Source organism: Pseudogymnoascus destructans (assembly GCF_001641265.1).
Source record: "Pseudogymnoascus destructans isolate 20631-21 unplaced genomic scaffold scaffold_12, whole genome shotgun sequence".
In the NCBI taxonomy this organism is placed as follows: domain Eukaryota; kingdom Fungi; phylum Ascomycota; class Leotiomycetes; order Thelebolales; family Thelebolaceae; genus Pseudogymnoascus; species Pseudogymnoascus destructans.
In genome coordinates, this window is record NW_020167531.1 from 20951 (window position 1) to 35471 (window position 14521).

At 44.1% G+C, this 14521-nt stretch overlaps 1 protein-coding gene across 1 annotated transcript; it reads left to right on the forward strand.

The window, feature by feature from the left end:
- Window positions 1-6684: 6684 nt before the first annotated feature.
- Window positions 6685-7225, forward strand: VC83_06341 (uncharacterized protein; the record flags this gene model as incomplete). Its single annotated transcript, XM_024469942.1, has 2 exons — window positions 6685-6812; window positions 6859-7225. 2 exons carry the CDS (start codon window positions 6685-6687, stop codon window positions 7223-7225), a joined length of 495 nt encoding a protein of 164 aa, XP_024323717.1.
- Window positions 7226-14521: the final 7296 nt, after the last annotated feature.

A 14521-nucleotide genomic window follows, 5' to 3' on the forward strand; every position in this document is an offset into this window, starting at 1 on the left:
AAAATCATCCCTTCCCTTGGGTGGCTAGATTCTCACATCTGGTGCACCCACCATTACACCTTGTCTGCTTGCCCTTTCTTAAGGAAAGGGCAATCCTATTTATGCTAAAGGAGTGTAGTTCTCTCATTTTCCAAGACTTTCCATGACTAATCAGGCTTGGTTACTGTAGTCGACGTAAGAGAATCCCATAGAACCATCTCCTAGGTTCCTAGCCTATAGGAAGTGAAAAGGAGGTCCAAGGTCAGAGTACCCCTATAGACAAATTATGTCATAACTTAACCAATCTTGTGGGTAACTAAGGAGCGATGACGTGTAATGAATCATAGACGGTTGTAGAAGCTTTTGGAGCTATCGTTCATGTTCCTAGTCCTCTAGTTGATAGAGATATGTCATGTGTAGTATTAGCCCAGTAACTAAGGAGTGATGTCATGTAATGAATCATAGAGGGTTGTAGAGATATGCTATGTGGTCATATCGGCCCAGTAACTAAGGAACAATGACGTGTAATGAATCATAGAGGGTTGTAGCAATCGTTGAGTAGTATTGCTCTTGTTGTTGGTGTGACAAGCCAAAATATGTATAGTGACTTGTAGGTTTGAGGAGGAGATTTCTAAGTTTGCTCTTGAGTTTGATAGCAAACTGAGTGCAACGAATGTCAGTATGACATGCACAAATCAACACTCAATGATAATTCTGATCTTGTAAATACCTTAATAATAGGCTTCCGGGCTCATAACCTGTAACACATAGTCACTGGAGGTTTGGAAGTGTTGATTGGTAGACAAGTTGTTGATTGATTGAAGTTCTAAGAGTCTACAGTTGAGGTAATCTAAGAACTATTTTGGTGGGGTCGCTCAGAGCTACGGCTACGCCAATCCTGCGCTAGTCCTATAATGCCACTCTTACAAATCCTGCAACAACTTCTCATTTAAAATTCCAGGCTCTGATACAACTGACACGCATTCTTTACTTGGCCCAATTATCTCAGCAGTCACGTCACCAGCAGCGTCAAAGGTGGAAAGCACACTCTAACAAGCCCACATTGCAGACTACCATGACTTGGCGGGCCAATTCACGTTGGAGCTTCCAGATCCTGCAGGGACATCTGGTCTAGAGACATCATTTCTTATTAGCCGGTATAACTCTTCCGGCCTAGGCGACCCATATCTCAGTCTACAATATTTGAGCTAGGACGCTGTCACGGTTCACCAAGGCATAGGGCGCCAGTTGGGTATTATGAATTAAACTCAATCTAGAGAAGAAAGGAAAGAGAAGAGGAGCACTCGAGCAGTGGCTCGATCTATATACAGCTATGTTGTTGTGGAGTGAATTCTCTTTAGCGAGACCAGTTCTGAGAATTCACTCCACAACTGAAAACTTCGCTCCAACCCCGGAAAGCTCCCCACACCCCTGAACCCCCACTCGAGCTGCAAGGCGCACTTGATATCGTAACACTACCCCCCCCCTACTCCAGAGTTGATCTCCTGATCAAGAAATCCCATTTTCAAAAAAAAACAATTGTCTCCAGCTCTCATTTTGGTTTCTGAGGGTATTTTCTGTGATATGCTTGGGTAACTTCTGGAGAATTCAAAGCTCTCTGCAGTATACCATGTCTCATCTGGTGGATAGTTCTTCCAAGCTGCCTTGTAGAAAAGCTTCTTTCGAATAACTTTTGAGTCGAGGATTTCGTCCACTTCCCACTCCTCTTCGCCATTGACAATGACTGGAGGCTCTGGCTCCTGTTGCTGCCCTTCGATTGCATCATTCGAGTCAAGTCTTAATAGATTGGCATGAAATACTGGATGAATCTTCATGCTGTTTGGAAGTTTGAGCCGATATGCAACTTGCCCAATTCGCTCTAGAATTTCAAAAGGTCCCACTTGCTTGTGGTCTAGCCTCTTTGATGGCCTCTGTGTCTTTATATTTCGAGTTGAAAGCCATACTCTGTCTCCCACTTGATAGCGTGGTGCAGGTTTCCTTTTTCTTGTTCGCGAAATGTTCCATTTTTGCTTGCGAGAGCGTGATTTCATCCTGCAGAAACTCCCAAACCTTTGCCATGGTCTGAGCTATGTTCTTGTGCTCTTGTTTGGCTTCGTGATATGCTTGCTGCTCTGTATCGAAGCTCATTCTTGGTTCATAGCCCTTGTTCGCAAAAAACGCACTTGTCTTGGTTGCATCTGATGGCAAACTGTTGGCAGCAAACTCCGCCATGCACAAGTATGAAACCCAATTGTCTTGAAGATAGTTCACATGAGCTCGCAAGTAGCGTTCGAGCTCTGCATTGAATCGCTCAGTCTGTCCATCTGTTTCTGGGTGGAAGGCAGTTGAAAGTTTGGCCGAAATTTTCCAAATTTTGCAGAGCAAACTCCAGACTTCTGCAATGAACTGAGGACCTCTGTCTGATATTATCGAGTTTGGTAGACCATGGTGCTTCCATACATGTCGAAGTAAGAGCTGTGCTGTAGCTTCTGCAGTAGTCCCTTCTTGCCCAGCGAAACACGGAATGAAATGTCTTTCTTTCGTCAACCTGCATGCAACAACCAAGATAGCATTGTTCCCTTCACAGAGTGGTAATCCTGTCACGAAATCCATTGATATATCCATCCATGGTCGACTGTCAATAGAGATTGGTTGTAGAAGTCCATTGTAGGAATCTCGAGATGGTTTCGATCTTCGACAACTATGGCAGTTTTTGATATATCGAATTATTGTTTTGTCCATGTTTGGCCAGTAATAGTGCTGTTTCATGACTCGCAGCATCTTTCGAGCTCCTGGATGTCCCATAGAAGGTTGTTCATGAACTTCTCTCAACAAGTCCACCTGAATGGTTTCTGGCACCCAAACTCGATTTTGATATTCTAGCATGCCGTTTTTGAGTTCGCAATAAGCCAATGCAACCTCTTTGCTTGTTCGATCACGATTCTCAAGCTTCTGTAGTGTAGCCTTGCAGAATTTGTCTTCCAGTTGAGACTTTTGGATTTTCTCAAGAATTGTCATTTCTCTGATATGAGTTTCCACTGGAGCTAGCTGAGCTGTTTGGCCTTGTTCTTTGAGTTTCTGAATGTCTGGATGTAGCCTCGAAGGTGGTAGCAACACCTGAAGCTGTTGCTTTTGTCGATCATCCTCATCATTGCCTTCTGGTCTGTCACCAGGCCTTCGAGTCAAAGCATCTGCTTTTCCATTTTGCTTCCCAGGCCTATAGATGATCTGGAAGTTGTATCGAGAGAGGAATTCAGCCCATCGAGCTTGTCTTCTTGTCAGCTTCTTGAAGCTTCTGTAGGACTTTCCTTATGTGCTCTGTATGCTCCGCTCGAGTAGCACTGTAGATAAGAATGTCATCCATGTATGAGGTGACGAATTGGTTGAGGTAATCCATGAGGGTTTCATTCATGTACCTCTGGAATGTTGCTGGACCATTTGTGAGTCCGAAGGGCATGACCTTGTATTTGTAGGATCCAAATCGAGTTCTGAATGTAGTGAGGTCTTCATCTTCTTCTGTCTGCATTCGAATTCGATTGAAGGCATGTCGAATGTCCAGTTTGGTGAGATATTTTGCTCCTATGACTTGGGCCAGCGTTTCATCAATGAGTGGTATGGGATATCGATCCTTTTTCGTTATGGCATTTAGCTTCCTGTAGTCAACACAGAATCGAAGACCACCACCTGGCTTTCTCACAAACATAATGGGTGAAGAGTATGGGGCTTTGCTTGCTTCAATGAACCCTTTTGGCAAGTGCTCGAAGACATATTCTTCGACCAAATCAAGTTCTTCCTTTGACATATTCCAGAGTGGTGCATATCCCAGCTTTGCATCACCTTCGAGTTCAATATGATGGCCTGAAGGTCAATGGGGAGGTAGCTTGTCTGCTGCCATTTTTGAAAAAACATCCAAAAATTCATGAAATTCCTTCGGAAGGATCAGTCGAGAGTCAATTTCTTCAGTTTTGGTCTTGTTCTTGTGCTCGATTATGTCCTTCATTGATATAGCAAAGACTTGAGCTCCTCTTTGCTTCATGAGCATTCGAAATGGTGCTGCGCCAATCATTGCTATGGTGCAAGGTTTTGGTTTTTCCACTTTCGGAGCAGGTTCCGGAGGAGGCATTTCTTTGGCTTTCTTCTTTGGCCTTTGTCTTTCGCTTTTAGATATAGGCTCTGTTTCGAGGGCTCGATCTGGTATAGAATGGTTGCAATAATCTCCAGTGAAGAGGACTTGATCATTGATCATATCGAGAACAACTCCATGTTGCTTCATCCAAGCTTTCCCGAGAATGATGGAATGTTTTCCCAGCGAAGTAATGAATAATGGACATAGGCTTTCCACATGCTCTCCCACTTGTAGTCGAGGATATATAGCATGTGTGATAGCAGGGGCAGCCTCTCCATTGAATCCTTCAACTTGTTTTGGCTTCACAAGTTCGACTGGGGCTATCCCTTCGATTTCACATATTCTTTCTGCATCAGCAGCATTAATGAAGTTTCCACCTGTGGCACCAGTATCGATCAATGCATGGACAATAGCTTTGTATTTTCCTATTCTACAAGTAGCTAAGAAAGGGGTGTCTGGATCAAAACTAGATCTCGAGGAAGAAGCTGCAATTCTGGCTGCACTGCCTCTAGTGATGACTTGTCTAGAGGCTATTCGTTTTCTGAATCGATGATAGACTCAGCTGTAGATACCTCATTCACTTGAGCTTTGAGCTTCTGGGGACAGTCTCGAGCTCAATGTCCATTTTGTCAGCATATGAAGCATTTCCCAAGTTTCATGAGCATTTCTTTTGCTGGATCTTGAGGCGGTGGTCGATACAGCTTCTGCGTCTTGTTTTGCATGTTGGAATCCATTGTAGGTTGAGGGATTGAAGTTCGAAGTGCCTGGCCCTGATTTTGAGTTTGGCCCATGTTGTTCGAAAATGACTTTGGCTTCCTTTTGTCTTCTTGTTCCTTGATCCGCTGGATGTTCTGGTCGATGAGCATGCATTTCTTTGCAAACTCGTGAAGTGTAGTAGCTCCAACTTCAGCCACTAAGGCTTTCTGCATCTGTTGGTTGACTTTGAAGCGCAAGTCATCCAGCAAAGTTCTTTCAGAGTAATCAAGCTCTGTCGTGAGCCTTTGGAACTCAGCCCAGAACACTGCAAAGGTGCTGTTTCTCTGATACAGCTTTCGATACTCAGTTTGAGCTGTGTGCCTTTGATCGGGATCACTGAAGACTTTTTCCAAAAGTTCGAGAATTTCTTCTGCTGTCTGCAATTTGTTTGTAGAGTTTGGTCGAAGCCTTGGATTGACATGTCGAACTGCCAGTCCTCCCAGTCGACTCTGAATGTAGCTCATTTGTAAAGTCTGTGTTGGAAAATGATCAATGTTGGCTTCGAGCTTGAGGCGAATTTTCACAACCCAGTCTTCAAATGCTGGCTCTATCCCATCTGTGAGGATTGGAGGGTCTGGAATCCGAGCTGACAGTTGACTGTGAGAGTGGTGTCCTGGTTCATTCTTCAGAGCTTGTTGGGTTTGCTTTTCAAGATATTTCTGAATTGTTTGTTGCTCTGTGATTTGTTGCTCGTTGCTCTGGATCAGTTCCTGTAACTGGAGAATGGCATCATCCTTTTCAGCCAGTATCGAATTTGAGTCCTCTGCTAGGGCCAAATAGTCCCGAAGAATGTTCTTGTGCAAAGTCCATGCCATTTTCTGGTTGGCGACAGATAGTTTCTGGAATTCGTCAAAGGTTTCAACATTCCATTCAGCCTTTTCATGTCGATTTGCAAGTATAGATTCATGTCTCTCTTGAGCTGTTTTGCCCAGAGTGTGAAGGAAGGTTTCGGATTTGAAATTAAGATCATGAAGTTCATTGGTTTGGTTTGCAGAGCTTGGAATTGATGCTCCTTCTGCCAGGGATTCCTGGTCTTGTTCTGGATCATTTCGAGCTGCCATTGCAGCTTTTTCTTCAGCTGTATAAGCCATAACGAGTTGCTATTTCAATTTCGGTTTATATCGTCAAGTCAGACACATATTGCCAAAGGCCCTATTGTGCAGTTGTTGGCCGTAGGAGCCACTCGAGAGGAGCGCACTTCCCTCACAGTTATATCCTTGTCGAGGGAGCGTTGTAAAAGGTCTGACTTGCGAAGGTGGTGTGTGTGTGTCGAGCTGACTGTCGAAAGCCAACTTTGAGGGGTTGCCTTGAGATCGTCCTGGAATCGACTTCAGGATAAGGTTTCTGGTTCTGGGGTTTTCAAAGAGTGGATTTCGATTTCGATTTCAGAATAGGGTTCAGCTCAAAGAGCAGGAAAAGAGGTATAAGAGAGATTGAGTTTTATGTCACGGTTCACCAAGGCATAGGGCGCCAGTTGGGTATTATGAATTAAACTCAATCTAGAGAAGAAAGGAAAGAGAAGAGGAGCACTCGAGCAGTGGCTCGATCTATATACAGCTATGTTGTTGTGGAGTGAATTCTCTTTAGCGAGACCAGTTCTGAGAATTCACTCCACAACTGAAAACTTCGCTCCAACCCCGGAAAGCTCCCCACACCCCTGAACCCCCACTCGAGCTGCAAGGCGCACTTGATATCGTAACAGACACCACCTCTTTATCTCCTCTTCGAGAGATAATTCCCTCCCTACAAATCTAGCAGGGAGATGGAGTGAGACAATTCGAGCTGCCTGGAGTTCAGACTATCACTCCAATATCAACTTCCAAATGAATCATTGGGGCACTGATCAGACTGGATTGGGGCGTCTCCAAGCCTCGACCTGGACTACATCCAGAACACTTGGGTGCCCCGAGGGACCGAAACTGCACAGCTCCTATACGGAGCTCCAGGATGGGTTACACACGACAAATTATACGCTTTATATACAAATTATAACCTAGTATCTGTAACGACTACTTCTATCGTATCCACAACGAAGAACCTGAGAAGATCCTTGAGAAGGTCACAGTTGTGACACCGACATATGTTGAGCCTGTTGTCAAGCACCAGCTGCCAGAACGGACCCAGCTTCAAGAAATCATGTGCGACCTCTCTAAGGGCCTCAATCCACACGACATTGTCATGCGACAGATTCATGCCATCGATACAATGGTCGCACTATCTCGTCGCCAAGAAGTTCAGTGTCATAAGTCGTGGCTGAGCAAATCGTCCTTGGGGTCTTCTCTTGGAGGGTCCCCCAAGGTGAAGGAAGAATCGCCTGTTCCCAAAACTTTTCCTGTGAAGTGCAAGGAAACTCAAAGTAAATAGTGCAAAATACCGTATACGATATTTTTTTCAACCCTACACTGCATTGTTTAAGAATTCAGTGCACTGCACAGTATATGGTATTGCACTGTATTTGAGCAATATCATATTATAATATCATATCGCACAGCGTGCAAGGAGCCGCATGGTCTAAGCATAAACTAACCAAATTGAGTAAGGTTGAGGCTCAAGATCGTCTCGCTGACCAAAACAAAATGAAGCTATTTGCAGCTACCTTATAATATAGCTAAGCTACATCATTGACTGATTTAATGTCATTCCTGTTGCCTAGCTGCGTAAATGAAGTAAAGGTAGAGGTCAAAAGAAAACTCCACAGAACCGTTTAAGCTTAAATTTCTTGCATACTATCTATTGCTTATAATATCAGGTATAATTTTAGAAGGCCCCTGCTGTTCATCCTCTCCAATTATAGCTGTATCCAAGGTAAGCCCAACGTCGTCAACCCAAGCCACTTTGTGAGTCTTCGACCAGGACTTTATGCACCCAATTGCCTCAATTATATCAATCCCTAACCTGTTCCTGCGATCTTGAAGGGTGATTTTTGTATCAGAGAAGAGGCGTTCTGGCTCAGCAGACATCGCAGGAATTGACAAAAGATCAAGCGCCATTTTCGAAAGGTTTGGATAGAGTGTTTGTTGTGTATCCTCAAGCCACCACTTTCGTACATCCTTGACCTTAATTCTTGGGGCCGATATATAGTTCTGATACTCATCAAATAGAGTAGGAAGCGCGAGATCCTCTTGTCATTTTCCCATGCAAGGAACGAGTTCTTCATTGGTGGCTTTTCAACTAAGGACTGGGCCGACGACTCAACCGACTTAGCGACTGGTGCGTAATGAGACTTCCAGAGACCTTCTACAGTAGTCTTATTACTCTCAATCCACCCAGGGTGCTCCTCCCAGGTGGTATCAAATTGATTACTATTGCTCAAAGGAGAAGGACCTTAAGCTTGATTCACATATGTTACACATCCTATTAAGTGGACAACTCTAACAGTTTATAGTTTCAGAGCAAGACTGGGCTGAGCTGAAAAAACTTTGCAACTTCCTCAAATCATTCGCTGATGCAACGAAGGCTACAGAAGGTCACGCACATACAATCGATCAAACGCTACCAATAATGGACTTTCTTCTTAGTAAATTTGAGGCTGCACGAATCGAATATGCAGATGACGCTTTTATGGCGCCTTGTGTTGATTCTGGATGGGTGAAACTCGACGCATATTACACTCTTACGGAGCGTTCATCTGCTTATGTTGCAGCTATTGTCCTTAGTCCTCTCACTCATATAGTACTTTGAGTTCCATCTTGTGTCATTGTCGCAAAGAAGTTCCTTCTTCTTACTGATCTCTTTAAACCTCTGTATGTGTTGTGGACTACATCGGATAAAGACAACGATATTGTGAAGCTTGCCAAGAGGGCCAGTCTTCCTCCAATTTAATATGTCAGCATCAGAAGGTTTGATATATTAGCTCGTACTATCCTTTTTAACCTTGTTTTTCATAGGGGCTTCGTTAGTGCATTTTTTGGGAACATAAACGCATGCGCTGCTAGATTGATAGTATGACCGTTACAATGAAGGCGGTGATGTTTTGCATCATATATAATATTATGCCTCTTGTGTAATATTAATTATTAGTATTGTTCTCTTAATAAAGTGGTAGATGCGTACATCTCTGTAGAGTATTCATTAACGTATCATTCGAGTCTGTATTGTCTGAAACAAAGTATCCAATTTGGGTGACAATTCCGTAGTCCTCAATGACATTCATCAGGATATGGGCCTGATTCTCTCCTGAATGCTTGCCGTGTACCTCTCTTAAAGCAATACAATATGAAACCAGGTCGCCATTGATATCAATGAAGTGTGCAACAATACCAAGGATACCAAGCTTATTTGGAGAGGACCATATATTGACGGTGAAGTGTATTCTTGAGATAGCTGATTGGAGAACTTGTCGTATACGTCGCTTTTGCGTCTCGAACGTTCGCATCACCCACTCGCGAATCGTTTGATGTGATGTAGGTAAAATCGAGAGGACTCCAGGATTGAGGAATTTGAGCAAGCTAAAGAGAATAAGATTAGTATATAAATTACAAATATTAAGTATAATAGAGAACTTACACTCGAAAGGTTTCTCTTGTTACCATACGAAGTGCAACCCCGCAGTCTGCAATGCACTCTACATATAGTTGCTCAAGCTTATCAGCATCAAGATCTGTCAGTTCGTTGTTTGTCGTGTCGACGGCGTTTGAGGGGATTTGCGTTCTGAGACATCAGGTGGTTCCTTGTTTTACCAGCCCGTTCTTCGTTAGGCGTTAAAATATCAAGAGTAGTGTGAGATTTAAGGTGCTTGTAGATGTGTGTCGTGCCTCCATTTTCGAGATATTCAACAGGCTTCCCTTTACAGTACTTGCAACGCCATATAATCTGACCTTCAGTATTACAGACGATCTGATTCCTTCTGAAAGGTGTATGATCCCATATCTTCGACGTACGCTTCTTCTTCTTAAATTGTGTGGTTAACGATGGCGAAATAAATGTCCCTCTGACGTCAGAATCTCCGTTGTAGCTAACAACTGACGAATCCAGGGCTGATGTAGCCATGAAGGAAGTGCTAATACCTGATCGTTGAGAAGTCATTATTTTATTAGAATAAGAGTTGTTAATGAACTAGATGAAAATTTAGGAACTAACACGCTTTACAAGTGTAAATTGGGATCTTCGTAATACCTGATATATGTGGCAAGAGACCTCGTATTACTCATATTACACTAACGTGCATGTATAACGAAAGTGCCAAACAAGCGAAAGTGCCAAAATATCGTGACTACCCCATAAGAATTGTGATAAATCCACCACAACAATATAAATTAATTAAAACTACTCGGAGTCCTCTTCCTCAGACCTGTCTATTACAATCTGACAAGTGCGCGCATTGTGTCCAGTCTCACCACACTTGCCACAGCGACGTGCATGGGTTTCTTCCCTTGGCTTCTGACCACTACTTGCCCTTATTTCTTGCTCTACTTGCTGCACAACGTCCCTCTCATCCTGTAGCTCCTGTGCTACCTGTTGACTAAGTGATCCTCCTTGCTGTAGTCGTGTTTTTTTAGCTCTCCGGCGCTTGCTTAGCACTTCATTTGCCTGTCGCAGGTTTTGGTTCTCTGCTTTTAACAATGCTAATTGATGCATTATTTGCGATTCACCCTTTGTAAACTGGTCAACAGCTGCATAGATTGAGGTTGGAGAGCTATTTTGATGATGCGCAATTCAGTTTTTAATGAAAGTAGACTGTGATACAGCTTCAGTTGGGTTATTTGGTGTCTGAGAAACCCATGGTTGAGCGGTGTTTGGGCGAGAGGTTGGAGGTGTTGGCGTCTTAAACCTAAGGTCAAAGTGTAGATATTACACTCTCAGGGCTAAATGGAAGAAGCCCAGCACCTCGGAACCCTCCCTGAATATTGCTTTCTGACATTGCAATGTTAAATGCAGCATGGAAGGCAGGAAAGAAGTCATCCTTAGTAATGTGAATAATATGAGCCCGCATCATATCTTCAATTTGCCGACCGTAAGCTCTCTTTAATGGGCCAAAACAGCCAACATCAAGTGGTTGGAGTATATGGGAAGAGTGAGCAGGCATACAAAGCGTAATAATGTTGTGTTCTTTGCAGTACTCCTCAAACTTGTCTGAGTGGTGGCTCTCATGACCATCAAGGACTAACAAGCGATAACCACCAACACTCCGGGGCTTTGTGTGCTTCTCAAAATGCTGAATCCAATCCATACCTCTCTCGTTTGTAGTCCAGCCATTTGCAGTAACAGCGATTACCCAATCTGCTGAAAATCCGCTATTCTCATACCAAGATGCAAGGTGGTTTTTACCTGCCACAATGACAAATGTGTCATACTGACATTCGCTGCACTCAGTTTGCTATCAAACTCAAGAGCAAACTTAGAAATCTCCTCCTCAAACCTACAAGTCACCATACATATCTTGGCTTATCACACCAACAACAGAAGCAATACTACTCAACGATTGCTGCAAACTCTTCTACTACATCTGTTTATGCTACATACATCACGGCATATCATTTGAACACTCATTGAACAAGTTATTAAGAAAATCTCCTCCTTAAGGGGGTGGGCCAATACTACCACATGGCATATCTCTACCAACTAGAGGCCTAGGAACATGAACGATAGCTCTAGAAGCTTCTACAACCCTCTATGATTCATTACACGTCATCGCTCCTTAGTTACCCACAAGATTGGTTAAGTTATGACATAATTTATCTATAGGTACTCTGACCTTGGACCTCCTTTTCACTTCCTATAGGCTAGGAACCCAAGAGATGGTTCTATGGGATTCTCTTACGTTCACTACATGATTAGCAAGCTAGTTGTGGGTCGCACTTGATTTCTAATACATTTACCAAGCCTGGTTAGTCATGGAAAGTCATGGAAAATGAGAGAACTACACTCCTTTGGCATAAATAGGATTGCCCTTTCCTTAAGAAAGGGCAAGCAGGCAATACAGTAAATCGACTATCACATACTTCCCCGTCTTTTACAAGCTTCCAAGCATTCATCTTGTTACTCCTTGTTTCTGAAAAGTCAGTGAGGTGTTAACCTCTGACTTACCCCTGAGTTCCCAGACTCAACATTTGTTGCAACTTGTCTGAACAACTTCACTACATCACACACCTGATTGCTGCGTTGTGGAATAGTCTAAGCTACAACCCTTTGGCTCTGTTTCCTAAGACAGTGTGTTGTCTTAGTAAAATCATCCCTTCCTTGGGTGGCTAGATTCTTACATCTGGTGCACCCACCATTACAAAATGGCAGCACTGCCCAACCTTGAGAACTAACACCTTGGATTACTGTAACCCATTCCCGATTGCCAGGCTGCACCTTTTTTGCCTTTGCCCGCCCATCTGAGCTCGTTACTACCGTTGCGCTTGAGATGACGCCCATCATAAACCCAGTCTCATCAAAGTTGTAGATATCTGCATTGTTGATGCCATACTTTAGAATTGTGTTCCATACAAGCTCAAACCAGCCACGAATGACTTCTGGATCTTCGCACTTAGCCCTCTGGTAGTCGTATTTTCGCTGGAAGCGTGTCCGGAGCTCTACTTGGCGCTTAACAAAGTTTGAAGCCCAACGTGACCTGACGCGTGGCGCGTCGCATGTTGCAAGTAGTCGATTTGCCATATCTTCAACAATAGACAACTGAGGAGGGAAGGGAACCCTTTAGCAGCTAAGTCAAGTATATACTGAACAAGAACTGATTCCTCTAGGTTACTTAATTTCCGTAAGTTGGCTTGGATATCGCGTCGTGAAGGTACGCCTTGTAAACGGTGACGTAGCTTGCGGTGGTCTACGGAATAGATCCTAGCTGCAACTCGAAGGCGCAAATTTGGGTCGCTTTGCATAGCTTGGATAGCTAGCACTAATTTGCTTTCATCATTTTTATGGCGCATGTTTTGTTGTGGAGGAATTTAACATTTAGTTGGGGGGGTTGGTCACCACATGATTTTGGCACTTTCGCTTGTTTGGCACTTTCGTTATACATGCACGTTATATTTACACTGTATAATATTATATTAACGTGGTTTATCAGTACGTCGGACATATCAGTACCTCGGACACTTTTCCCGAATTTCCTACCCTCTAACTTCACAACGCGTTTTTTCCACCTTTTATTATGTCAGTGATTACCCAAGAAGCAAAAATCATTCTAGCTATCGAGGCCATCTGAACATCAAAAAATCTAAGTCGTCGGAAGGCTGCTAAGCTCTATGAAGTACCTCATTCTACACTCTGCGACAGAATGAACGGCCGAACTACTGTCTACGAACGCCGGCCTGCAATGATGAAATTAACTATACTAGAAGAGGAGGTGGTTATTCAGAATATACTTGATATGGATTCAAGAGGATTTGCACCCCGGCTTGCTGGTGTAGAAGATATGGCAAATTTTATACTCGAATCGCGTGGAGGGAGGCGCGTCGGGAAGCTCTGGGCCCACCGATTTGTACAACGACGTCCAGAATTAAAGACGCGTTTTAATCGCGTTTACGACTTCCAAAGGGCCTTGTGCGAAGATCCTGAACTAATTGGCGCGTGGTTTCGACTAGTGGAAAATATGAGGGCAAAATATGGTGTTTTGGACTGCGACTTCTATAACTTTGACGAAACTGGGTTTATAATGGGTGTGATTTGCCCTGCAATGGTTGTTACCCGTGCAGATCGACTTGGCAGAGGTAAGGCAGTTCAGCCAGGGAATCGGGAATGGGCTACAGCGATTGCTTGTATCAACAGTGACGGCTGGAGTATTCCTCCATTTTTGGTAGTTAAAGGCAAGAATCATCTTGCAAATTGGTATACAGACGGCGGCCTTCCACACAACTGGGTTGTTAAACCGACAAGCAATGGATGGACAAACAATGAGACGGGTCTAGAATGGTTGAAACACTTCGACAAACATACTGCTGTTCGTGCAAGGGGTCCATATCGAATGCTGGTGTTAGACGGGCACGAGAGTCATGAATCGGCCGAGTTCCAAGAGTACTGCAAGGCACACAACATTATAACTCTTGGACTACCTCCCCACTCGTCTCATTTAACTCAGCCACTTGATGTCGGGTGCTTTAGTGTGTTGAAGCGGGCATATGGTCGGCAGATTGAGACCTTCATTAAGGCTCATATCAACCACATTACCAAGGTCGAGTTCTTTCTCGCCTTTAGAGCAGCATATCTGGAATCCATGACAGCCCAAAACGCCCAGTCCGGGTTCCGCGGAGCTGGCTTAGTGCCTTTCGACCCGCAAGCAGTGCTTTCAAAGCTTGACGTGAGGTTACAGACTCCAACTCCCTCTAGACCCTCTACTGCCAACACCAACCCTTGGGTCTCCCAGACCCCTTCCAACCCAACTGAAGCTCTTTCACAAACAACCCTCGTTCGAAATCGAATTGCCCGTCACCAAGGAAGCTCGCCAACTCCACTCTTCGGGACAGTTATTGCATTGGCAAAGGGTACGGAGCGACTAGCACATGAGAACACCCTTCTGTCTGCTGAGGTACGTACCCTTCGAGCAGCCAACGAAGCCCTTAGCAAACGCCGCAGGGCTAAAAAGGCTCGTGTCCGTGAAGGAGGTGCACTTATAGTAGAGGATGCACAGGCTATTATCGCACAGAAGGATGTGGATGAGCAGGTACGACGCGACGTACGTGCGGTTGGGGGTAGTCGCAAGGAGGGGCAACCGTCTAGGCG